At 31.2% G+C, this 27,339-nt stretch overlaps 2 protein-coding genes across 10 annotated transcripts in view; one reads left to right on the top strand and one right to left on the bottom strand.

Moving 5' to 3' along the window:
* Window positions 1–19,243, bottom strand: part of LOC110991692 (kinesin light chain) — a 44,260-nt gene extending 25,017 nt beyond the window's left edge. For 4 of the 7 annotated variants that reach the window (XM_022257161.2, XM_022257158.2, XM_022257162.2 and 1 more), the window contains exons 1-2: window positions 7,161–7,326; window positions 4,410–4,537 (exon numbers count right to left, since the gene is read on the bottom strand). In XM_022257161.2, coding sequence (XP_022112853.1) covers window positions 4,410–4,438 — 29 coding nt within the window. In that variant the 5' untranslated portion in view covers window positions 4,439–4,537; window positions 7,161–7,326. Of the gene's footprint in view, window positions 1–4,409; window positions 4,538–7,160; window positions 7,327–19,138 lie in introns of those variants that run through there. The other 3 variants (XM_022257159.2, XM_022257160.2, XM_045628527.1) reach the window with 3 other exon arrangements.
* Window positions 19,244–19,422: 179 nt separating this feature from the next.
* On the top strand, window positions 19,423–22,541 carry LOC110991673 (thioredoxin, mitochondrial). 3 transcript variants are annotated; one of them, XM_022257137.2, is made up of 5 exons: window positions 19,448–19,564; window positions 19,905–20,014; window positions 20,725–20,865; window positions 21,302–21,466; window positions 21,826–22,541. In XM_022257137.2, the coding sequence occupies exons 3-5, from the start codon at window positions 20,728–20,730 to the stop codon at window positions 21,955–21,957; spliced, it is 435 nt and encodes a 144-aa protein (XP_022112829.1). In that variant the 5' UTR covers window positions 19,448–19,564; window positions 19,905–20,014; window positions 20,725–20,727; the 3' UTR covers window positions 21,958–22,541. The 3 variants fall into 3 exon arrangements, with proteins under 3 accessions (XP_022112830.1, XP_022112829.1, XP_022112827.2); XM_022257138.2 differs by lacking the exon at window positions 19,905–20,014 and having other exon boundaries at window positions 19,423–19,564; XM_022257135.2 differs by lacking the exons at window positions 19,448–19,564; window positions 19,905–20,014 and adding an exon at window positions 20,205–20,280.
* The last annotated feature ends 4,798 nt before the right edge of the window (window positions 22,542–27,339 follow it).

Below are 27,339 nucleotides of genomic sequence, written 5' to 3'. Positions count from 1 at the left end.
GAATTCCAAAAGTATACTGGCGACAATAAACCTATGTGCCTCTATGTATTACTGTGAGTCATAGAAAGTTTTATATTTCTAAAATAAGAGTTGGCTATGTATTAAGTTATTCTAGAAATTCAGACTTAATGGTTATTTTTTTGATTTTTATGGAGGCAAACAGGCAGGAGGCACCTCGATGTTGATACCTCCGCCTAGCAAGTGCGTTGCCGGCCTTTTCAGAATAAATTGTCTATACTATAATCACAAACCTATTGCATATTATTTATAAGTCTGTAGTCTATATAATTTAAAGGAGATTCTTAAAAACAACTCATTTGTAGCCTGAGTATATTTAAAAATGTAGGTTAAAACTTAATATTGTAATTGCAAGAGTAACGCTTTCACGCCTAAACCTCTGAATCACTTTTAATTAAATTTACGATAGTTTTGACCTTGGGGATTATGAGTTCTATCGTTCTAAATAGATGAAAGTTTTATGGAAATCCAACTTCGCCATGCAAAATCTAAGTTTTTATTAGGTAGTATTTTTTGTGTCACATATTTCATATATATCAGTAACAAAATATCCTGTTTACTAGTATTAAAAAATGAAATAAATAGCTACTTGATTGCTCTATAGAACATAATCTTACAGAAAACAAAGCGTGTTTTAATAATGATACTTGAATCAATAAATCTATTACAATTGTAAACATAAACAATTTAAAATAAACGTAGTAAACCTTAAATTGGATTAAACTACGATAAGGGGAAAAAATATTAAACATTCAGTTTATTTCATTAACAAAACTTAATATATAATTAGTATATACATAGATCAGCGGAAAAAGAATTGAATACATCTGGATAGGGTTGGAGTCTTTTTCCACTGGTGGCTAACATATTTCTTCTAACATTTAGCTATGAGTAAAACCTAACATTTGAAATAGTAATTAAGTATATTATGAAAATAAAGGCTTTATTATTATTAATAAAGTATACGATACGATATGCAATACGTATTATTTTTTTATTTAAAAACAATTGTATTAAATTATATTGTCATTGGAACAGAGAAGGCGATACGAAATCCTTTCAAATTACCACTTTTGCCAATTATTTACTTACATATAATTTGTTTTCACAAGTTTTCCAACCTACATAGTAATAATAGTAATTATAAAATTTAAAAAAAAATTGTCCTTGTGGCAGTATATCTTTCACGCTGGCAGCATTTCCTCGCTGCATTGCGATATTTATTCGTTGAGCGAGGAAAGAACCAGATCTGGGGTACTATCTACCAAATATCTCTTATATCTTAATATATATATTTCTTGTGTGCGTGTGTATGTGACTGAACTCCTCCTAAACGACTGGCCCGATTTAGACGAAATTTTGTGTGTGTGTTCAAGGGGATCTGGGAATGGTTTAGATACACAATTTTATTTATTAATTTTATGAATTAATTTTCAATTTATTAGTTGTTGTTGATTTTGGAATGTTTTACATTGGATCCGAGAGACGGCGCTACCATCGCAGTGTCAAATTTTAAATAATATTCGAATTTTAATTTTAGTCTGTCCCGAAATTTAAAAAAAGTTTTGTTATCATTGTGTTATATCGTGTGTGACCATGTGCTGGATCGTTAGATATTGTCATAACATTTGACTTATAATTTTCATCAAAATGGCTTATTAAAAATTGAAATTAAAGACGTGTAGACAGGACAACGTCTGTCGGATCCGCTAGTCTTTATATATGTTTTTATAGCAATATTCTGATATATATAATTCGATATATATTCGCTATTCTCGCAGTTCCCATCCCATATGTAGCAACCCCCGGCGTTATTCATAATAGATACAATTTCATAGGCAACATGAACCAAGTCAACAAACAAAGGCGAGGGTTCCCCTTGTATCCGCCAACTAGCCTTTTAATTCGAACTTTAGGGGAAATTATTTTTGATATAAGCGTACTCTCTTTTTAATATTATGTTCATTGCACTCGCAAATCAGTGGCAATATTAGTTTTTACTCATATTATATGGCTTTTTTTCGCATATAATTTTTCACATACTACGTTGGCGAATATAACAATGTTTTTTTTTATTTTAGCAATTATTTAATGAACTACCTTCTAAAATTTGTAATATTAGCGTGTTTATGTTGAACCCATTCAAAAGGTCATTAAAGAGAATATTAAGACTGAAATTAGGATGGCTGGTTGATGGCGATATCTCGTTCGTATATATATAAAAGTTTCTAATGTAAAAAATATCATTTTTGGAATAAGAAATAAATTTATTTAATTATTAATATAGTTGACAAATAAACCATGCCACAATTAATCAAATTTGAAAAAAATATTTAAGGTAAGGTAAATAAACTTTATATATAACCATATAGTTCGCAGTTTATTCAACACATACAGTCAGTTAACAAAGAAAACAAACAGTCACATCAAATCGATATGTCTAGACTTTAAAAAAAGCTATTGGGAATGAATGGCTAGATTTATTAACGGCTAGGACGAAAAAGCTATTTAAATTCAGAAAAACATCGCAGCCTTTTATAGTTCCTTTATATAAATACAGGAACATTTCAGCATTTACTATATTTTTATAATTAATGCCGAAATGTACTTAACTAAATTAAGATTTAATTTAAAAACTGGATTCAACTGGATTTAAAAACTGGTTGATTAACACGGGGTTTTTTATACGTTCACAAGTAGATATAAACCCAATAACCTATCTTAATCTATTTTTAACCATCTGAGATAGACATCTTAATCCAAATATTGATAAAAGTTTGTCAATCACCAACGACGGATTTTAATAGCCATCTGTCGATACAAGCTATCCATGGTAGCTCGGATCGGTGTATGTGGATAGACCTTTGTATGTAAATGACAGTTCAACTGTGCCAATATCCTACCATAAGAATTTAACTTACAACAGTTTTTAAAATAATTAAAAAAACTGTTTGATGTGTTTTAAACATAGACATATATATTTTGATATTATTTGTACGGTTTTATTTACTTTATTTGGTTTATATTGATTATAAAATATGAGTGTAAAGAGCGAAGAGATTGCATTCTATCCGTCGAAAAATGGATTGTCTTCGCCGTGATTGGTTATTGGGATGCGGATAGGAGATCGATCGACAGTCACGGCCTGATCTCAGATTGAGTTAATTTAGCGCTAGTGACTGAGTAATACCAGTTCATCCAGATCACTACTTTTTTACCTTTTTCTTTCTGTCGTAAGTTAAAGCTATTGTTCCATTGGGAAACGAAACCTCGTCTCTGTTTATTCAAATTATTTAGTAATAGCATCATCTATAAATATTTGAATATGAATTTCTAAAACTGGCTTTGTCAGGTACCAAATCGATGTGTCTAGACTGGACAAAGGGGGAGCAAATAACGATCATTAAAAATTTCTACACCCGACCGACATCCTCTAACTGTAAAACAACAGATAATATTACCAGATAACGTTTTTAAAATATTTTAAATATATAACCGCAGATTGACCCATGATTATCAGCATAAGTTTTTTTATGAAGAGTAAACAATAAATCTATTAATACAATGGTAACAATATAAACACACCTTTCTTGACGTTATAGATAACAGTCGTGTAATGCTTTCAAGGGAAAGGTGATTAAATTTTTAAAGTCAAGGTGTATTTATAGTGGAGGAGAATTTGGACCATCTGTTTGATAACAATTATAAATAACTAAACTTATTATTATCACATTATTTTAATGTGTCATTATGACTTTTAAAAAATTCATATAATATTTGCATGTCGTTATTTATTTGGCTTATTGTGCGTATTTATATACTTCATCGATCTAATCGATAGTTTCTTTGCAAATAAGCAGTTTATAATTATTATTGAACTTTTAGTTCAGAACTAATGGTAAAGACAAAGAAAAAGGTAGATAGAAGTCTTAGCAGAAAGCGAATGGAGAAAGAAAGCCACAAAGAAATTTGAGAAAAACTGGAGGTAGTCTTTACCCGTGATAGGGTAGAGTAACAAGAAAAAAAATCTGTATGTTGTTAACATTTGTTGAGATTGGATTTATTACTAAGTAATCTAATTGGATATTTACAAAAAAAAACTTAATTCATCTCAACTACCTATTCGAAGAAAAGAGAGATGAAGAAACTGCTAGCAGCAAGATCAAGCATGTACATGGGCACATGCTTTGTCTTGGCTTATTTAACATTTCTCCTATTTTCTGGCATCACGCAAATAAAGTGTTATTATTATTGTTATTAAAATAGTGTAATATGCTTTACGTAGTGTTAATAGAAAAATAAGTTCCTCTGGTGTCTTAAAGAAACGATTAAAATGACAATCAAATAAATATATCACTCATTAAAACTATCTACAAAGCACTAATACTCACATTCTATACGCGTTTAAGGTCTTCGACATTATACAGCTGTCCTAGATAATATAATCCATTCCACAACACTAACACAATTACACTATACACTTACACTAATAAATTTCATAGAAAAATATGTCTATTTACTGAAAAAGCAAGAATAAATTACAAAATAAACGTAGAACTTATGAAGGAAAATTGACGTATCCCTTGCTTTGAAAAGGAAACTTATAATTAAAATAACAATAGGTCACGCCCTTTTCAGATAGCTGAAAACCCCAGCTCAAACAGCAATAAAAACTTCTAGAGCCTTCCAAAAATTAACTAAATAAATTACTTTCAAGCGAGTTCATTACGCTTACACTGAAATGACACAATGTTATGTGCACATGCTCAGCGGTAAATCATATTACGCACGTAAATTTTACACAATTGCAACAATAAATAACAACAATTTATTTATCAAGACATTTCTAAAGAGAAGAATACACTTGAGCTTAGACTTAAGACAATGAAGCAAATCTCAACAAAAGTCAATAATAACAAACGACTGATCTACATCCACGTGTAATTTGGCACACGTTATCCTTGCCAATAATTGCCTAACTCGAGACAGAGATAGTTAGATTATGTCATAGGATAGAACGAGAGAGGAACCAATTTAAAATAGATCCACTCCTACGCAGTGTCGTTGATCCCTTTAGACTACGTTTGTTTGTTTTTGCTCTTATTTATTGATTGTATGAAGAAACAATAAACAAATACAATTGTTTTACATCGTCAGGTAGGGTTCATTGTTAACTTAATAATTCAAACTCCTAGTAAATGCATAACAGTAAAAAAGTTCAGATCGCCGTAATGAAGAACTGAATATGAACCTGATGTGTTAATCCGCCCATGGGCACTCTAGCCAGGGGTCCCGTGAGTGTATTGATTTTTGAATTATAACGCCCTTTTACAACCCCCGAATTGGTGCGAAAATATTTCAGGTTGATCTTTACAAAATTAGTTAAAACTCAATGAAAATCATTCATCAGACAATCAATGTTGATTAGTGCGAAACCTATTAAAACTTTATATAATTGTTCAGACAAAGGAATGTGAAAAACAAATACAACAAACGCGATTATGTCTAAGCCAAAACGACAAGCGAGCTTCCTAACTAGACAAAGAAAGTAATGAAAGTGGCCATTTGAGAAATGCAGTAATTAGTGAAGAGGCAACAGTGCATAACGATCCGAATTAAAAATAGCGACTTCTATTCAAAATGGCTCATCTATTTTTGCTAAATAACTGTGTTGAATACACAGTTATTGTGAAGTCACAATAGTAAAGAAACGCCCAAAACATTATGTAAGACCTCGATGATCCATACGATAGTACTGGTAATGATAATAATCTATCACAAAAGAAAAAAAGTCATTTGCGATAAATCAACCAAAACGAACAAATCCAACAGCCAATAACGCCAATAACAGACGTAGGCCATGATAAATTGATTTTTAATGACAGTTGAAAATACTAAAATGTCGTAAACGCATACATCATTGGTATTAGTACATTGCTTTAAAAATACTTGGTATTTTATTAATTCAATCTATTAAATATAAAACATAATTGTATCTAGCAATACTATTCAGAACATTTTGAAAATCATAATACTTGAAACTAAATTGTAGCGTGTATGGCTGCTATTATTAGTAGACAGGTATTGATAAGACATATTTAATGACCATCTAAACATTTAATGATTATTAAGGTACCAATTCAATAAAATATATCATTTATATGGACACTAATTACTGATTTAAAATAACATACAATATTATTCCAAATAAAATTGAATCGATTCGTCGAGCAAGACCGCCATTCGTCGCGGGAGTATTTTAGTATTTGCAAGTTTAATTATTTTTATACATAACTAGACGACAGTGATACAATACATATCACTTTACGACTCAAAAGTAATTTTTCCCTACAAGTTTTCTTCAAGAGAATTAAAACTGTTATAAACTAGGAGAAAAAATCAATTTACACTCCTCAAGGTTAACGCGAATATGAAAAGTTTGACATACTTAATATATACATAGAATACAAGGAATATAGTATGTTAACTAAATAACAGAGATACGTTGTTTTGGCAAACAAAAGTTATAATGACCTTCACCTTTTACGATTATTCTTGTAGATTCCAAAATTTCGTGGTTGCTAACAAAAAGTTGAAAAAGTAAAGATGCGAGACAGAAGATCTACTTATGTCGACAAGAAAGACTTGATTAGTATCGGAATCAGCCTTACGTGTTAAAATAATTCTAGTACATAGTCCAATTTAAAAACGATTTAATTGTCCGCAGCATGAAATTGTAAATAAATGAATATTAATAAGGCATATCCGTTTGAAGAACGTTATCTGTATATTTCATGATAAATATTCTGATTATAGCGAAATAACAATCTGGAGAAATTGTGATTATGATACCTTTCGGTAAAAACATGTCTAGACAATAAAGAAAATATATAGATGAATGCTTAAAGACGAATCTATTTTACCTAACGAAGCGTTGCACTAGACAGGAATTTTAATTGAACTAGAAATTGCTTCAAAGACCACAATCGCACGAAGGCAAGATTTTTGATAAATGAAAACATGCATGTCGACACAATGCGGTAATATAAGAAATAATCAATAAAAACCGTATTTAAACACGCAATCATATTAAACAAAGAAACGATACACAATTATGTCGAAACAACAACAACTCTACATACAATCGCTATGTAGTTACCGAGAGTCCAGTCCGAATTATGCGAAACAAAGGCTAATTCCAGTACAAAAAGCAGGACGGTGAAAATGGACGCGTAATACAGGCTATGCCGGTAAAAAAAGGTGAGCCGATAGACGTCCAGCCACAACGATTGCTGGCTGCGTACTAAACTGAAAGAGCCAGTGAGCTAGAAGATAGAGCGGTCAGTGCGGTATCGATGCAGATACAAAATATATTATCGGTTATTGAATTAGGTCATATATCATGCTTTGACATTCTAATTTCAAGTCTTATCGCTAGAATATCAAATATTTTTTTAAGACGGACGCTTTTTCCGTTGTACTTTAAATTTTGAGACCAACGCATATATTTGTACAAGTGTTTGATGCGGTGATTACATCAGTTTGAACAGTTTGAAACGCATCTAAATACATATATGCTTATAGCACAGCAGAGAAAAAACCCTAAACCGACATTAACGAAAAAATAAAATTCTCTGCAATAACAATTTGTTATTCCGATTCCTGATCGTTCTGCCCCCGTAAGTTTCTTTTTGTATGTCAACTATATAATACATTTCATATTCAGCTATACTTAGTGCATTCTTGCGAACTAAAAGCATATTTTAAATCTAAAGTTGATGATTATTATAAGGAATATAAAAATTACATCGATAAATATTTTACAATTGAATACAAAGCGGCACATCACTACATGAAATGGGGTAATGGGGTGGCCACCCTCACTGGCACACATGCGCATTGTGCAACACAAACGCATAAAATGCGTGAATCATGCTCGAATTGATAGAGCAAACTAGAGTTAATAATAGCACTGCAGACTCTTTGATATGCAACTAAAATACTCAATACAAGCATAATTTTATTTACTAAGTCATTTTTATAAATTAACAGTCTCAGCTAAATTGGATTTTTACAATTCATATGTACCACTTTCTTGCAAATAAATGATTTATTATTATTATTATTAAAACAGTATAATACTCAATAGCGGAGAGGACAATAGCGAAGAAAAGTTACACAATTGTATTTATATTGTAATGACAAAGTGTCGTCAAGAATTAGAAAATAACCGTAGTTTAATTGCTTAGTTTTACGATTATACATAAGAGTCGTAAATCGTAATGCCAAATACCTGGTAATTTCATTATTCAGCGATAGTAAAATAATAGTTTTATGATCAAGCACTACATTGTATTTTCCTAACAGTAAAAATATCCTGTTCAATGTCATTATTGTATTAAATATGTTTTATTGTAAGTAACAGTTACATAATATCAAGGCATATAAACCAATTCGACTTAGGGTCCTTCAAGAAAACACGTACCTATTATTAAAAGGCGTAAGCCCTCTGGAATTGAGTGTCCAAGGGCGGCGGTATCACTTAACATCAGGTGAGCCTCCTTAAACGCTCAAACATCGACAAAATATTTGGAATATATTTCATTAAATTTAATTACTAGTATTTATTTAAAACATGTTCATAACATATAATTAATAGATTTAATCGTATGATGAGATTATCTTCAAAGATTTCAACTGAAACAGAATGTCTACAAAGAATATATTTTTCATTTAAAACAATTTTTGGTCCTTCGTTTGACCGAGTATCCTTAATGTTAACCCAAAACTACAAATTGATTCTATCAAACACAATGACTTAAGAGTAATAAACTAATAACCTCACTGTGGTTAACCTTCCGACAGTTTAAAACAATGTTGCCAGATTTACGTAAGACAAGGTCAATCAATACGGTAGACGCCAGAACGTCTTGCTAAAACTGTAGTTAATGTAATGATTTGTACATGTCATCAAATATATAAGGCAGTTTGCAGCCACGAAAATCTTGTGTAATTTTGTATTTTTTGGGTTTAAAATATTTGAGCTTGTATCCATAGAATATATATTTTAACTAAAGAATTTATCGATAGTCATAATATCACATTCATATACGGGAATTATTCATGTCTATATCATAGGAGAGCATATGCTCTATGCTCTCCTCTCATGCTCTCGCATATGAGCAGATGCAAGATTTTTCTAAGCCCATCTCACAACCTGGTAGGAAGAGAAAACCCGGTATACTGAGACTGCGTTAGTGGGATTTAGTTGTTCATCTCCAAACAATAGGTGTTCAAAATTGGATAAGCACAAAATAGATAACGATGACGAAAAATTGTTGAGGAAGCTAGAGCCCACAAAGGACTGTATAGCCACTGATTTTACAAACAACCGCATTAAAGAAATAAAATAATTTATAAACTGTTAATAGGAATACATAACGTATTCATAAATCTAAGACGTGGATTCCACACGGCCTTCATTGACGAATTGTTATAATTATTCTAACTGCGACGGCTCGCTAATTAAGGCGACTTTCTTTTATGAAGAAGACCGTTACAGGATACGATAACGAATCTACAGTCAAGACGTAAGTTTGACCGCAATACGGCAAGGACCCTCGAGAAAACTCGCACACCTTCAATGTGTCACCACGCAGTGTTTCTGCGCAATCCTAATGGAAATAGAATTTTTATGAGAAAATTATTATTTATGTATTTGCAAATTTAATATATATAGGTATAGAGGATAGCAGGGAAAAATAATATAATTTACAGTAAATATGTTTTTTTAAGTACTGTATATCCCGATAACTCGGTAGACGTGGACCGGGCTATAGAAAATCGCGTTGTAGGAGTATTGTCGTAAAACCAAGATTAAAACTTTATTATAAAGCTATTAAATACGTGTTCCCATGGGGATAACTGTACATATCAATAAAAGAAGAGAATACAATAATAATTTAAGACAGGCGACAAACAAGGTTGTAACCTATATAATAAAAACTAAAGAATTTTAGTACACTAATATTTGCTCAAATTCTATAGATTTGGCCCACCAGACCTAGCTTCATCTAAGAGTCTTTAAGAAAGGGAAGAATAGACTATAGAGACTCGTGCATCTCGGATCTCTCTATACAAATATATGATTAGCAATAGATTGATAAAGAAACTGTGAACATTTCCAAGATACAGATAACAAATGATTGAAATCAAATCTAAAAGCGATATATTTTGAATATAGACTTAACTTAGATTACGTAACATGTACAGAGATAGTATTTCGTTTCCTTCACAATTTATGAATATGAAACGCATCAATAAAAAATAAAAAACATGCCTTGATGATAGGCGAAAGTGACTTTCATAGATTGGATTATTCAGACAATAGATGACGATCGAAGACAATGTATATTTGTAAGAGCTTTCGAAAGTATAGTCTATACTATAGACTAAAGCAACAATACACAGATAATCAGTTTGAAAGTAATCTAAACTTTCATGCAGTCGAGTCTGTAAGTTCTATAAAACCAATGCATTTATATACAATATAAATGATGTCAATAAAAACCACGATCCTGGATATTTCGCCCAAACTCGTTTTTACAACAAACTCCCAAGTGAAAATTGAGAATTATCACTGAATAAAATCAAAGGTCTTTAAACGTAAATTAATCAATATAGCTTTTTATAAATTTGACGAATATTTGGATGATCCTAATCCTTGGGATTGATTTGCTTCAGTTGAAACAATTTGTATGACTCAAAACTTAGCAATAAAAAAAGCTTAGTGTCTTGCCAGTTCTTCTGGCCCGCTCTACGCCCTGGACTATGTTAGCCCTATAAGAAAACCACTAATTCAGCGATGTCCTGGGACATCATTCAAGAGAGATTCAATATGGATTGTTTACAATCTGATCGTTCATATAAAGGATAAAATATTTGTTGAAACAGCTTTTTAATCTACAAGGCAAACTCAAGCAAGTAACATATTATATGTATTAGCTGTAACGCTCGATTTTTATATCCGAATATCTGGACGTAACTTCTACCAGTCGTAATTTCTGGTCGGCTTTCCTTCCAGAAATGAGTTTTTGAGGTTAAACATTTCTGGAAGGAAAGCCTACGCAAATAATATTGTCAGATATTTTAATCGGCTTAATTCATGTAATTTTTATTAAGGGGTCTAGGCATAGGAAAAAAACGAAAGCTTTTAAGACATATTGAAAGTATCTTCCAAAAAGCATTTTAAAAGTTAGATTTATCGGCACCTGTACTTTTACTCAATTACTTCACAAATTGCACGTGAATCGTGACCACTTTCTATCCCGTGGTTTTGTAATTATAAAGATGAATTATGATTAGGATTCTCTATCAACTTTAGAGAGTTGTAACTAAATTTTAAATAATAATTCTCTCGTTTATTTAAAACCAAGGTCTGTTAGCACTTTTTTAAAGACCCTATGAACTGGGCGTAACTGTTCATTGGTGAACTATCTGTGACACCCACCTATCACTGACCTTCACCTACTTATCTAGGCAAGCTAATCTAGCAAAGCTTTATTCCATAGGCCGTAACTTGGATAAAATAAAGTTTATATTGGAGACGGTACCCGAATCCTTATCGTGGGGGAAGGCAAAGCCAAGACTCCGCTGCATGATAAGAATGTTACATGAAAGTTATCTTTTATATTAAAGGGGTAAACATTTCCGTATGAATTTAAACTGGGATCTCATCGGCACCATGTTCAAGCAAAAAGTGGACCGGATATTTTGCAAGCCTTACAATAGGCTAACACGGACATACGTAATAGTGACGCTGAAAGGATATTACAAAGCAGGACGTATCAGAAATCTATTTAATCTCATTAACATTAATTAGAAACTCGTTTAATAGACAATCTATTGACACTGATTATCTTTACATTATTTTGAAATATTCAAATTGAAATTAAACTTTTAAAAACATAATTAAATACTATTTAGTCTTGTTAGTGTGAAGAGCGGCCTTTACTGTACAAAGTTTATATATGACTGAACAAAATATGAGCAAATTTCTTTATAGTTACACATAATAAAAATAAGCATTTATTTGGTATATAATTTTTTATTTATTTATTTATTTGGAAACAAAACAGATACATCTTTACAATAAAAATAAAGTTAAAAATAAAACATGAAATAAACACATTAGATGTATCCACAATAGGTTTACTTATATAAGATATAGGTATCACTTATTCCACATCATTAAATTTGAATGGGCATCCCTACTCATCGGCAATGAAGACAGAGGGTGAAGGCCGAGAGAAAAAGCCGGTAAAAAACTCTCGGTACTCTTTAACTTGGCAAATCATCAAACAACACTTATTTTAAAACATATTTTTGAAATGAATTAGCCTGCCTAGCACTAGTCCCAGACCTTTTTATCAACTAGTTATGTTAATGATTTGAAAATAATATCTATACACATACTTTTTACAGTTGATACACGCAGTCGGCATCAGACTAGTAATACATATATAATCAAGTGTCGCATCAACTCGTTCGCCCTGTATTCTTCATTCCAAGGACACAGGATGCATTCTCGAATAGCAGCCATGCAACAAAACTATTACAAATGCATAGATATTAAAATGTTTAGACGAGTTTGTAATCTTTGGTAATAAAGTATTTCACCCAAGATTACAAACTAGTCAAAATTAGACGCGTGGGTCTGTTCTTTTTACAAAGTAGTATATATTTGAAGAATGAAAGTATAAAAGTATAGGTTTTTGTTGAAAATTCGATCCGAATGACCATTCAACGAGAAAAAGCAGAGTTAATATTGCAATAACCCTCTGTAATAGTCTTTAATGCTGTGTTAGAATACATCTTTCACACAGCATTACTTTAGACTTTAATAGTGGCGTTTTGGAATTAAATTCGAAAACCTTTGTCAGGTTTATTATGGATTGGTTAAACGTCAGATGTTGATCAGTGACAATAAAACATCATTTCATATTGCATTTTAAAATCTCACCAAAATAAATAGTTTACAATAATGACTTTATTCTTTTCATTTTAATTTATTAATTTTACTCAATCAATATTACTTTGGTAAATTGGATAATATTATGAACGATATGATTTTTCTTTTGGTATACAAAATATTTATTGAGTGGAAAAGGTGATGGATCGAAATATTAAATAATCTAATTAAAATAAATTAATAAACATTTGGCGACGTATAGCCATTTATGGAGGTCACAATGCACCTGCTGTTCGCCACAACTGGTCTGGTTATTAAGGAATATTTTGTATCATGTATCATGAATCTATCCAAGAAATGCAACAAACTGGTAAAATCTGACGATATACTATTAAGAAAAAATTGTGATCGTTGGAACTGTAGACGTAATTTTCATGCGCGGAGATGCAGAACGGCAGTGGCAGTCAAGCGTAACATTATGTCGCGACTATAGTCATCGTGATTACGGTAGAAACAGAATTTGTTATCAGTGATTAAGGATCCAATATATATTTAAGTTCAATTTCGAACACTGGCATTGAAGTGTAACATTCTGTCGCGACCGTGACCTCGGACGGTGGACGACAAACAAGTTTGTGCGTGCATTCATTAAAAACAATATTATATTGTTGTATTATGGAAGGAGAAAAACGAAGTTGTAAAAAAGTAAATTTGGTAAAAATGCAATACATTTGTATCTGTATGTAATGTAATATGTATATTGCTTAAAAATTTTGTTTTTTCTAAATCACAAAAAGGGTAGAGAATATAGTAAATTTATTTTTCACATATATGTTTCAACTCTAAAATCTAAATACTGCTTAACAGTAGCTGTCGGTGATTATATGACAGCATGATATCACAGTATACTCACATATAATACATATAATAGATATGTGAAAAATATTTATAATTCAAAAAATTGTTAATAAGTTAGCTAACAAAGTATGCTAGAATAATAGCTAGTTATTTATATTGATGTTCTTCTACTCTACCGGTCTAATAATAAAACTTATAGTGCCTAATAAACAAAATGTATATTCGCATAGATCAACTCATTTTGAGAGTCAGGAATCAAGTAGGTTAGTAAGTACCTGTGGTAATTCAATAAACTTTATATTCCTCCGTAGTAATTTTATTAGACACTAAAATATATTTTTTACTAAAATCAATACCATTAATTTTGTATTATAATTGTTAAATTTGTTAATTGTGGAAATTTTGAAACAATTAGTTTTAAGTATAAAAGTATTCTACAAATTCTTGAGAAAGGCTGATAAATGTATTTGGGCCAACATTATCTATTACGAATTCAATAATAACCAACTAGATATGATTGATAATTTTTAAAGATTGCAATAATCTGATAAGTATTAAAATTTAAATAAACGACCCTTAATTTAGTCATTCATAATCAAAATGGTATACTCTTAGAATAATAAGACATAGAAACCAAGTCCGCGCGTCAATTTTGAAGCACCTTAATTGGAGCCATAAATGGCTCCAAACGCCGGGCCGCTCCGTAGTGTTCAATGTCAACGCACGGCGAACGTGTCTCGCGAAAAAAAAATTATTATGACGATTTGTGCAGTTAAATTGTGTCACAACACATCTGAAAAACAAAAGAAATGTGATAACATCACTTTTCACAGGTAAGCTTTCAGTATTTCATAGTATCTTGTAGTTAATTAAGTCAAAATAGAACAAAACAGAAAAGTTTTAATTCAATGCACAGTGTTGCCCGATTGTTAAAATATTTTCCCATTTTAACTGACTTCATTGCTCCGACAAATTAATTTTAAAACAGTTGCTACTGTTACTTACTGTTGTTGTTGTTTAATGTAGGTGTTTGTGTGATTTAGCGATATCGTATACCTGAAATTGTATTACTTGAAAGTTGAGAAGTAAACGAACTTTATTTCCACACTTGTTAAAATTACAACTTATAGGAGTATTGCGTGTTGTTGTTCAAAGGATTCCCATCGACCCTGTTATTGCTGACAAGTGGGTGAAAAATATAAGGCTTAGTCGTGGAGAAGTATATTGGAAGCCAACCAAAAATACACGAATATGTTCAAAACATTTTAAGAATGAAGATAAGTACATAACACAGGGTGGATCGTGTAGGTTGCGTCGAAATGCTGTCCCTGTTAAGGTATAATTATCAAAGCATTATTTAGTACTTATTATGTGTATTTTGGGATTTTGTGACACAATGTTGATAAAAATAAATGAAGCAAATGATAATAAAATTACTTTTTTCAGGATTTACATATTTCATGCACAGGCACAGATGATCAATTGGATGAAGAAGATAATGTGGATGAGATTTCACCTGTTCATGGGCTATCGGTGAGTGTAATGGTTAATATAAACAACTTGACTGTCAAATGAGTCACATGTGACTCTTAGGAAAATAAATGTTTTTCCCCACGCCCATTAGCCACGCCAATTTTTGAGTCATAAAATAAAATATAAACAACTATTTTTATGAAATATATTTATTTAATACAGTGCTAGTGTGAATGCTATTTTACCTTACAGAAACGAAAAAGACGTTTGGTAGTTTTTTAGACAGTGAAGTTGTTAATAACTATTTAATTTTAGTAAACTGTCTATGTAGTAAACTTACTTACCTGACTTTTTTTAGGGTTTAAATGCTGCTGAAGACAAAACGGAAGGTGTTCGTGGAGCTTCAAATAGAAATTTAGTTACTGAAAGTTCATCGCAGCCTGTAAGTAATCGTTAATAATTCCAATCAAAAGTGTTGAATTTGGGTATTTAAAATTTAACTGTAGATTTTTAAATTGGTCATTTCCTTGTTGCACCCAGAATTTGTAAATATTGTGGCATGAACTTATAAGAACTTTTATTTTACAGAGTACGTCACGCGGGAATGTGAGGCGCCCATCAGACGACGAATTCGACTATATATTCGACACTCCTCGTAAGGCCCTCCTTCGAAAAAAGTTAAAGAAAAGCACATTACTTAATCTCAAACATAGAAAAGTTATAAAAACTTTAAAACAAAAGACCCGGCGTCTCCAAAAGAGGAATAAATCGCTCAAAGGAATTTTAAGTGAACTACAAAAAAAGAGATTCATTAGTAATGATGTGTCTAATTTATTGTCTGAAAATGTTTTTGCAGCCGATTTATTCAATAACATGGTAAAAAAAATTAAAAAAGATAAAAAGCGTCCTATGCCAAAATACACACCTGAGTTCAGAAAATTCTGTCTTACATTGCACTACCATAGTCCTCGAGCATATACATACGTTCGTAATACTTTTGATACGTGTCTTCCACACCCAAAAACGTTGTATAATTGGTATTGCAGCATCGATGGATCACCGGGTTTTACAAATGAATCCTTTAAACTTTTAAAATCAAAGTCCCAAAGCTCGGACAAAACGTTAATATGTGGACTGATTGCCGATGAAATGGCGATAAGACCTCAAAATATTAAAGGAGGTCTGGGAAATGTAGATGTTGGCACAGGCACAACAAGTGGTATAAAAGCCTCACAGGCTTATGTTTTTATGCTTGTTTGCCTGAATGAGCGTTGGAAAATCCCTTTGGGATATTTCCTAATTCACAGTTTGGAGGGAAAACATAAAAAAAATTTAATAAACATATGTTTAGCTAAATGCCATGATGCTGGAATTAAAGTTGTATCTCTTACCTTTGATGGTCACCCCACCAATATTTCAGCGATGGAATTGTTAGGTTGTCGGGTGAAAGATCCAAAAAATATGAAAACCACCTTTAAGCACCCTTCATCAGATCACGAAGTGGCGGTATTTCTAGATCCATGCCACATGATTAAGCTTATCCGTAATCACTGGGAAGACAAAAGCCAATTCCTCGATGAGCAAAAAAATGTTGTGGATTGGAACTACTTGGTACTTTTAAATGATTTGCAGGATACAGAAGGACTGAACATTGCGAACAAGCTAACACGAAGACATTTAGAATTTAGAAATACAATTATGAAAGTTAAACTGGCCATGCAACTTCTTAGCAGAAGTGTTTCTATCAGTCTAAAATTTTGCCGCGAAACCCTAAAACTGGACAAATTTGAAAAATCTGCGGGCACAGAAAATTTTATTATGCTTTTGAACGACCTATTTGATGTTTTTAATTCAAGAAGATTAACACAATACGGATTTTGTCGGCCATTGTCAAAAGATAATAAAGTAAATATATTCGATCTTCTTGAAAAAGCCAAAAAATATATCTTAAATTTAAGTATAAAAACTACTAGGAAGCGTACGTACCATGAAAATGAGGCTGCTATAAGAATAAAAGTTAAAAGTTTTGAGTCAGTCTTAAGTGTTCAAAGTAATAAAGGTTTTAAAGGAATGTTGATATGCATAGAAAGCCTAAAACACTTGTATAAAACTCTTGTTGAGGATACAAAAGAAATGGTCTATATTTCTACGTACCGTTTGAGCCAAGATCATTTGGAACTGTTCTTCGGCATGATAAGAATGAATGGAGGGCATAATGATAATCCAAATGTCCTTCAGTTCAAAGGTGCATACAGAAAACTATTATGCCACATGGAACTACAAGCAGTGGTAACAGGCAACTGTGTGCCATTAGAAGATATTTCTGTCCTGACTTGTTCTTCTGCAATAAAATGTATCAATCAAACCACTTTTTCTGAACGTTTTGACGATGACGAAGAACAGCCGTACCAAGAATCAGAAAGACACGCACCTGATGTAGACATTGCTTCTCTGATAGCTTCGACTGATGACCCAAACTACAAAAATTATGTCGTAGGCTACATTGCAGGGAATGTTGCGAGATACTTAATGAAAAAAATTAAGTGTAATTTTTGTATCGATAGCATGCTCACAAAAGAAAAATTGTGGTTTCACAAATTGGTCACTCTAAGGGACAACGGCGGTTTAATTTATGTATCAGAAGCTGTTTACTTAATCTGCGGCATAGCCGAAAATTATTTCCGGAAGTATATGGCGGAGACAAATAATTTAGATAAAACATCAGAGACAAAACTTGCTTTGACAATTATGGAAAAACTTGTTGGTAGGTCTGTTTTCCCTGATGCAGAGGAACATGTAAATGAGAAAAATCATGTTAACAATTTGTCAAGGCTCATTATTGAAAGATATTTGCGCATTCGTCTTTTTTACGAGTCGAAAAAAGACAATGTAATGAAAACAGCACTATCAAAGCGGCAATTACTCAGGAAACAAATACAGTTCACAGGTTTCTAAACTGATTATTTTTTTAATAATTATTTTTTTCTTTTTCTTAATATGAAGACTATTCGATTAGAAATAATTGTTGATTTGATTGGTTTACTTTAGTTACACAGTATACAAATTCATAATTGTATACAATAATTAAAATATATATATTTTTACGTGTTGTTGTTTTCTTTAATTCGTTTCTTAAAAATAAACATTCCCGTATTATAACAATATTACACATCCACACTTTACCACACATAGCTATTTATGCATTATTGCCAAAAACAAATGGTTATCAGTGGCCGAATCATTACCCCACTTTCGGGAAAACTGGACCTTCACTGGCAACATTACACAAGTGTATGTGTGCGTGTCGCCGAGCGTAAGCACGTAATCGGCCCGCCTGTGTGAACCGGTTTAGTGCGTCACTTTTGACAGAGCGCTTGTATGAAGACTATCTTTCTATGTCTAATTATTCTAAGGGTATACTTAACAATTACTAAATAAACGTCAATAAAAAAAATAACGGCCTTTCGTTTATTGTATGTATATACCTTAGAACTAAGGACGTGATTAGTCATCGATGTTCCCATTTAAAAATGCATACAGCATGAATAAACTTTAAAGAAACCATAAATACGGGTATTTAAACCGTTTTAATTAAAATTGCTATTAAATAGTGTAACTTTTCGAAATCATAAAGTTATACAAAAACGTTTCAGGTGACTGGCGCAGACCGTAAAATGGCGATGCAAAATTCTGGTTACCGATATGATTGTGGCATGAGATGGCTTGTTATTTATAAATTACTTATAAATAGATGATTAATACGAGATTTGAAGAGAATTAACGTAGAAATGCATATTTTAATCTAAAATATAAACTTACCTTTCTTTAAATTTGACAGGAACACAGCACCACAATTCACTGTTACGTCAGTACTGAAAACATTCAGAAAGTTCATGGTTAGTCAAAATGTCAACATCAAATTTGAAATAAAACCAGATGACATGCTACCAACATTAAGAAGCAAAAGTGTAGAATAAAAAAATTACATCCGAAACGAAGTTATTCAACATCTATGTCATTATATACATTTTCAGTGTGTCAGGTTAATGTCAGCTTGATGTTGACAATAAGCAATTAAAGTAATATTTCAAAGTCAAAACACTAAAGCTAAACAATTGTATCAAATTTACAAATTAATTAGTATGAATTATGAAATGACATACTAAAAGTTTCGATTAAATGTTTTATTGTTATTTTAAATATTAATAACAAAAATTCTAGTTGAATCATAGTCAGAGTAAAAAGGTGAAACTATTTCTGAAGAAGTTTATGTCTAACAACGACAACCTTAAATACCATTGTTGGTATTGCATGCATCAAGTCATCGTTATAATTTTGTACTAACAATCGTTGAATATGTATTATTTTGGCATGGGTGTATATTTCCTTTCGATCACATGGCTTGTATCTTTATTTTTATGCTGGGTATCTGTACGAACGGGGCATTATATTGGTAAAATTGCTATAGTAATTGCGATTATAGTAACTCTTACATTAGTTTTGTTGCCTAGGGGAAATGAGTCATCTGGTAATTTTTACGACAAATCCTATATTCCTCGTCTTGCAATTCTAATATTTTTACTAGGTAGTGCTATTGGTGCATCAGTGTTCTGTTTTATCTATGTTTGTCTTACGCCTGTGAGAACGCGAATGATAAAAAAGTTTGGTACTGTTAATTAGGTTTTGACAATTTTGGTGAGTTCATTAGTTACTTAGTTGTTAATTAAAGAACTTAAATGTTATTTTTTTTCATATATTATTACAGTCTAAATTATTGAAATAATTAAAATATTTTCATGCAATGCTAAAAGTTAATTTAAATAGTTATTTATATATAGTATTTGTTAATTCTCACGTTCATGTTATCACAAGATAGTGCGAGTCTATATCTTACCTTTATCTTACTTGTAAACAGTAAATGGCATGAATTAGTATATCATAGTATAAACCAGTGCTTGCTGGTGAGTTTGTAAAAATTAAAGTCATACCATTTCATTACTTAAATTTATTTTTGTTATTTATTCAGAACATCAAATTTCATAAATAAATATGTATAAGGCTTGTGAGTTCTTTAACATATAAAAAAATCCTATTGCATTACATTACATAAAGCATTTGTTATTCAATTATTTCAAATATCTTTTATTTTATACCATCAGTATTAAATATAAAATTTATGTAAAAAATTTTGTTCTAATCAAAATATTTGTCACTTTAAATAGTTTATCTTAACTGATAAACCATTTCTTTGCTTGATACCTTGGTATTTAAAAAACATGCTCATCTTAAAAAATATGTGTTGATATATTTGATACAAATTTTGTAAATTCATAAAAAAGTTGGTCTTACGGTTTCTTTTTGAAGTTCTATGCTTCTTTTTAAATTTACAATATTTTTTATTACAGAGAATGTGCAGTGCCTTGAGTCATGGGCTTAAGTCCCCAGCAAGGCGGTTGCTTAATTTTAGGAGAGTTAAAAACATATCTACATCTATTGTGCACAATGAAACTATATTAGTAAAAAATAATGATGAATTTGTTAATAAGGTATGTCTAATATAGTTTTTTTAATATATATTTTATAAAATGGTCATGGCTGATTTTAATAAACTATTTGAATAAACACTGAATCAATGACTAACAAAAAAACAATAAAATCTTAAAAATAATTAAGTATTAGTTTTTAAAATTTTTAATTATAATTTAGATCTTCATTCTTAATTTATTTGTGTTTTCGAGTAATATGTCCAGACATAAACCATTATAATGACTGCAATAAAAAGATAAAATGTTGTTGACTTATTAAATTCTTTGATAAAGACCATGGTACAATTTAAAATTTTATATTTTATCAAACCTTCACTTAAATTACCTTTATCAAACATAATTTAAGTGAAGTAAAATGAGCTAAATGTTTTATTATTAGAAAAGGCCATAGACATCTTTTAATTATGTTTAAAATATGTATGTATTATCCTTTCAGGTAATCAATAATGACAAGGCAGTGATAGTCAATTTCCATGCGGAGTGGTGCGAGCCATGTAAAATACTTACACCAAAGTTGAAGGAGCTTATTGAACCACATACTAACCTTGACTTAGCCATTGTTGATGTCGAGGAAAATGCTGATCTTGTACATACGTTTGAGGTGTGAATTTATGTTATAATCATCAATAAATTTCCTTTAACGCAAAGCCTCTGCCAAATTTGGGCTGCAGCTTACATGAAATTATCCTTATATTTGAATAATTGGTGTTGTTATTATAATAAAAAAACAACTCTAACCAGAAAAGGGTGATTCTTATTTCATAATTATTTGTTATCTTATGTATAGAATGAATCTCATTTTAACTAAATCTTATCCCTGTACTGAATAATGAATTTTATAACAGACTTTTTGGTGCTTTGACGAGATCTTTTGTTACCGATAAAACTAACTGTTGCTCAAGGAAATCTGTTTGTCAATGTTTCTTGTATCTTTTCTTAGTTAAAAAAATGCTTTTACAGGTTAAAGCAGTACCCGCCGTGATAGCAATAAGAAACGGGCTAGTCGTAGATAAATTTATTGGCCTAGTAGACACGGATATGATTAATAATCTCATAGATCGGATGTCCGGAAAGAAAAAGGATGACGCGTAAAGGAGATGTGACTTGCCATATATGAATAGTTTATTATACGCAAATAAATGTCGGAAATTATACACAAATTGTATATGTATAACTTCTACGACGGGAAAAAAACTAAATAATTTTAACTATTTTTAAATGGCAATACTCGAATCGTAAATACGTAAGTTGTACGCAAATATATTTAATATGTATTTACACAAATTGTAGAAAAATTGACTTAATTAATTTAAAAATCATATTTTATGTAATTCAGTAACACTTCTTATTTAGGGACGTCTTTTTAATTTTTTTTTCATCCTCTGACATCTAATAATAGAAAATATAAGTAAAATATGGGTTTATTATTAATTAATAAATTAGTTCTTTTTAAATATTAGAATTGAATTTTAAAAGTACTATACCGTCTTTGAAGTATACAAAGTGAATAACGTTTATAAGATCTTATAGTTGACATTAAGGCATTTGACATATTTGTCATATGTCAGTTGTCCTGATGTAAAAAGTAGTTTTATCAAAAATAGACAATTTGATTATGTAAACTTATTTAATCTTAAAAATAAACCTTGTAAAGGGGTTGTTCACTAATCACGTGATGTTTTGCATCTTTTTATTCCTCCCACTTCCTTGTTGCTTCAAAATCTTTTGACAAAAAGTTTTTGGCATTTGGGTGTCACATTTAGTGCAACTGTTTCTAAGGAAAGAAATTGCAATAAAGTTCTTAGCTTATGTGATGATAATCTTTTTTAGGATTGAATTAAAAAAAAATATGATTATGATGTAACATATGATCGCTATTCAAAAATTCTTGTTTAATAATCTTTATCAAATGTGATTAATATAAAAAAAATCACGAAGTATTTCATAACTTTAATTAATGGATGACCCCTATCATATAACATTGACTAGTCACTCAAATAGTTCAAATCTCAAAAACCTAAATATAAAGTATATTATGTAGAGAGATACCTAATTGAATGTTGTGAATTTTTGACCTTGTATTCGTATTAGTCCAAGTTCCTGAGCTTATTTACGATATTAGTATTTAGGTCCAACGCAGACATTAGGCAAACAATTTTTGAACGTCATTTCTTAGGAGTAGTGATTGAAATTTTGAAGCCATGTATTATGGGATAAAAACAGAGTTGCCACTTTATTTTTGCAATTAAAGGTCATAGGTTAATACACAGGAAATAGATGATCGATAAATGCTGATAAACAAAAATATTTTCGACTAAAGAATCACATGCGAAATAAAGTATTTGCGAGTACTTTATTGTTCTCTTAAAGTATTCACAAATACCTTAAAGAAATAAGTAAAAATACTATATTTAAGAGTACGAGTGGCAACCCTTGATAATACAAATAACAATGCGTAAAACGAGACGCGTTAAAATTACATAAATTAATTTAAAAAAAACTGTCAGTATAGCTTTTGTTTCTAAGTAGATTTTAACTTGGCTCCATCTGTGTATTGTTTTAACTAAAGGGCCGTTCAAGTATTACGTAAACAGACTTTCTGCAATGTATCCCCCCCCCCCCTCTCTGTTGTCAGCAACAGTAAGCAAAGCTCTCAGATACATAAACGTATTATTTTTCTCTAGGAATCCTCGACATGCATTTCGTCTTCAAGCATAGACAATGTGTGGGTAACATGTGTAAAAAAGTAAATAATTACTGTTGACGTAATCACCAAATGAGTTCAAAGACCCTCCCTTCCTCCTATATATAATATATGAACGGCTCTAAGCGTCAAAGGTATTGTTATTCAATTAATATATATATATATATATATATATATATATATATATAGCAAAATTGTAACAGAACACTTCAAGTTTTATCCCTTGACTTCGTAAAATTAATAATAATGAACTTGTGTGTAGGCTTAAATATCTACTGGGTCCATGTAGACTTTGTCTTATGAATACGTGCTTATTATATCTGTGTAAACCAAATTTTAATTGTATGTGTAATTTTTCTATGACCAAATATATATACGTAATGGAGGTCTAACGTTTACTACTGAATATTTGTCCTCACGAATGGAAAATTCTTCTGCCTTGGCGGATTAAAGTTAAAGGACGCATATCAACTCGGAAAGGGATCGATACGTTCGCGTCGCCGTCAATCTAACGTATGCACGAAACAAAAGCGTATCAGTAGCGTACGTCAACTCGGCGATGGTTAGGCAACTCCGCGCTTACAGCTTGGGTTCGGCTTGAAGGTCGCGGGAAAGGGGCAAGGGTGGACGAAGAGACGTAGGTTAAGAGAAGTGCCGTAAGCGCGTGAACTGCAAGATGGCCATGCACCGCATTGCGGTTCGGGGCAAGTTCCGAGGCGATGTTACGATTCCGATTAGTGACTTGCAGCAGGGAGTTTCATACAAGAAATACTGAATGGATCGAAGTGATACTGTGACGATTCCTTTCAGAGTTGATATGACTGCTTTGACCGTTAAGCTAATAGCTGAGTACTTAGGCCTCGTAATATAATAGTGACTTAAATCGTATATACTTGTTTTTTAGCGGCCTGAGCAGTTGCTAAATATTTGATTGCTATTTAGGTAAATAACACCGCTGGCGATTCTTTAACCTGACTAGAATTTCCTGTACAAAATAATAGATAAATTCTTGAGATGTATTAATTTACTAGAGTATATAAACAAGTGAACCTACTTTATCCAAGTAGACGTATTAGTTTTTTCAATAACGGCCAAGAACCCAAACGTCCGTTTATTATATTATAACGAGTTTTCTTCAAAATGTTTAATAAATATATTTTCTTGGGAAATTTGTTTAATTGAAAACCTATATTCTGCCCAAGCCTAAGCTTTAAAATTATTTCAACAAAGGAATTGCTAACTTAGATTTTTTAAATATTTGTGAGGGGTATTCCTAGATCTAGTCCCTAATCATTTTATCTTTAGATATCCCAGGTAATCCATTTGTCCCTTCTTTCTGGATACCGCGTTTTGGTCAGCACACCCATGTCCAGATTGGTTGGGTCTTAGTATCCATAATTCCCCTCGTACATTGAAATCGATTTCGTTTAGTTTTTATAGATTTTGTTTAATTTTCTTTTATTAAATTTATTTTTTGTCCTTGTACCAATGTATGACATTGCTGCGTTGACAAGCTTTTATAAATACAGATTTTGACAATAAGTAACTAATTCAAAAGAGAGTATACCTTATTCTTTATCTGTCCGCCTGAATTAATTAAAAACGAAGATTCAGAGCAGCAGCCAGCAAAAATGTTTCTGGAATAAAAATTTCCAAACCTAGATGTTTCGAGGCAGCATGATACCAGATACTAGCTCTAATAGAATAGAAGGGAAGAACTAAGGACATCACATATTCGTTCGGATTAAAACAAATCTTAAGGTTTCAAATTTTATTTTAGAATCAGATTTTTTATAACACGTTATGTGGTTTATTGAATATCGAGAATCGTGGTTCATGTTTCCTTTGGCATATCAGTAAAAATTTTATAGTAATCAAATAGTACAATCAATGATTTAGTAGCATTATACATGTGCGAAAATAAGTACAAACTTAATCTTATATAAAATAAATTCATCATCGATAAGAATTCTCTCATAAAACAGACTTTACATCAGGGGTGGACAAAAAAATTAAAACGCTTGTTCGTCGATTTGTGAACGACATAAAGTAGACGTATACGAATGCGTGCGTACCCTTAGCACAAACTTTTTGACAACATAACGAACATTTCGATTTATCATACAGTAGAGGGCTCAAATTTTCCATACATGTTGTTACTATTGCAATTTATGCATAATTCGTGCTAAGGGCTTGAATAAAATCAGAAAACATCTCTTTCTGGACGGATTGTGTTTTCTATGAGATTTCAAATGATTATAAACAAAAATACAATTAAACTAATTAAGAGCTCATGATTTAGTTTGGATTTTTTTAACATTGTAAAAATCTAAGAGTATTAGTCAAAACTAAAAAAAATCAGCATAATTTTATGGTAACAACGTTGTAGTTCGCTACTTCGTTAAAGGGTTTAACATGATATGCATTTTTTGCGATTAAAATCTTTAATGAATTTTCATCTGTAATACAGCTAATACGAATCGGCTTTGTGAAGTGACTGAGGGTTATTAAAAATTATTCGGTAAGTCTACTTGCTTACCCGCTCTATGCCCTTGACTTGTGAACTGGTTGTAAATGTAAATTAACAATTAATTTAATTTGTTTTTCTTGACGTTCATAAGTGTACACGTTTACCTATATGAATAAAGATATTTTGATTTGATTTGCGTACAACGTCACTTACTCTGAGATGAAAATTGTTTTAGATATCTAACAAGTGGCTTTACAACTGTCTTGTTAATTCGTTGGTATCAATATATAATTCGCATCTTTTCTTCTTTGTGGATAGTTTTATATTTTGCTTAAAATATTCGATAAATAACTATTTTCGAAGGCGAGACAACAAATTTACGACTAACAAGGGTGTCAGAATGTTTAAAAAGACGAAGGACGTCATGTTTTCTTTGTACTTAGCATTGATGCTCCATCCATGCAATACCTCTTTTCGTTGGACCATAGTTACTTTAAATCTAGATTTTTCGATTGTTAAGGAGGGCTATTCGAAAATTTATTAAAATGATTTACAGTTAGAATTTAAGTTTTTTCATTACGTTTATCATTTAGTAACAATTTCCTAGTAATTTCTTCCTTAAAATAAAAAAAATATTATAGGTAATTTTTAATTAAAAATTATGTATATGTGGTGATATATTATGTGGCATGGAGGGGCGGGGGAGGGAAATAAGAATTGCAGTAAGTTCTCTTACTGTTGGTCACTTCACAAGCCAAAACGTTCGGTTTAAGGCATACGTTTGTGCGTATAAAGACGCGCATACATTTAAAACGAGCAACTTGTGATAATTTCTATAAATTCGTAAAACTCAACGTTCCAAGAACAATTAGCATATATAATCACATTATATACATACCAATTAAGTATATGTCAACCGCAGAAACGACGTTTTAACAATAAATTCAAAGAAAAGTTCAGAACACAACATTTATTTGAATCATTTTTGTATAAGGTAAAGAGAAAAAATATTAATTACTTTTCCGAAGTACAATTTGTTTAGTTAAGCTGAAAATTGTATTTATATTTAAATATTTTTTTTACTGGGCCCTAAAAATATTTTTATCATTAAAATTTATATATAATTATATAAATTTTCGATAAAAGCAACTTAAACAACTGCAATTGTCGCATTTTCGGGGTAGAGCCCCGATTTGCGTGTTGTTTCTACGAGAATGTAAGTGCGTCCTTTTCACCATGCCTTCTGCTGGTAGATGTTGTTTGACAATCTGACACAAACATTTGTATTTTATTATTATTT

The sequence above is a fragment of the Pieris rapae genome, chromosome 6 (assembly GCF_905147795.1).
Source record: "Pieris rapae chromosome 6, ilPieRapa1.1, whole genome shotgun sequence".
Taxonomy (NCBI): Eukaryota; Metazoa; Arthropoda; class Insecta; order Lepidoptera; family Pieridae; genus Pieris; species Pieris rapae.
Note: the sequence above shows the minus strand (reverse complement) of the source record. Positions and strands in the feature narration are given on the sequence as shown.

What these genes read in the sequence shown, in the direction of transcription:
- LOC110991673 (XM_022257138.2), top strand. Translation starts at nt 20,728, where the DNA reads ATGTGCAGTGCCTTGAGTCATGGGCTTAAGTCCCCAGCAAGGCGGTTG. An exon ending in ATGATGAATTTGTTAATAAG is followed by an intron (nt 20,866 to 21,301) that starts GTATGTCTAATA and finishes TTATCCTTTCAG; the next exon opens with GTAATCAATAATGACAAGGC. An exon ending in ATCTTGTACATACGTTTGAG is followed by an intron (nt 21,467 to 21,825) that starts GTGTGAATTTAT and finishes ATGCTTTTACAG; the next exon opens with GTTAAAGCAGTACCCGCCGT.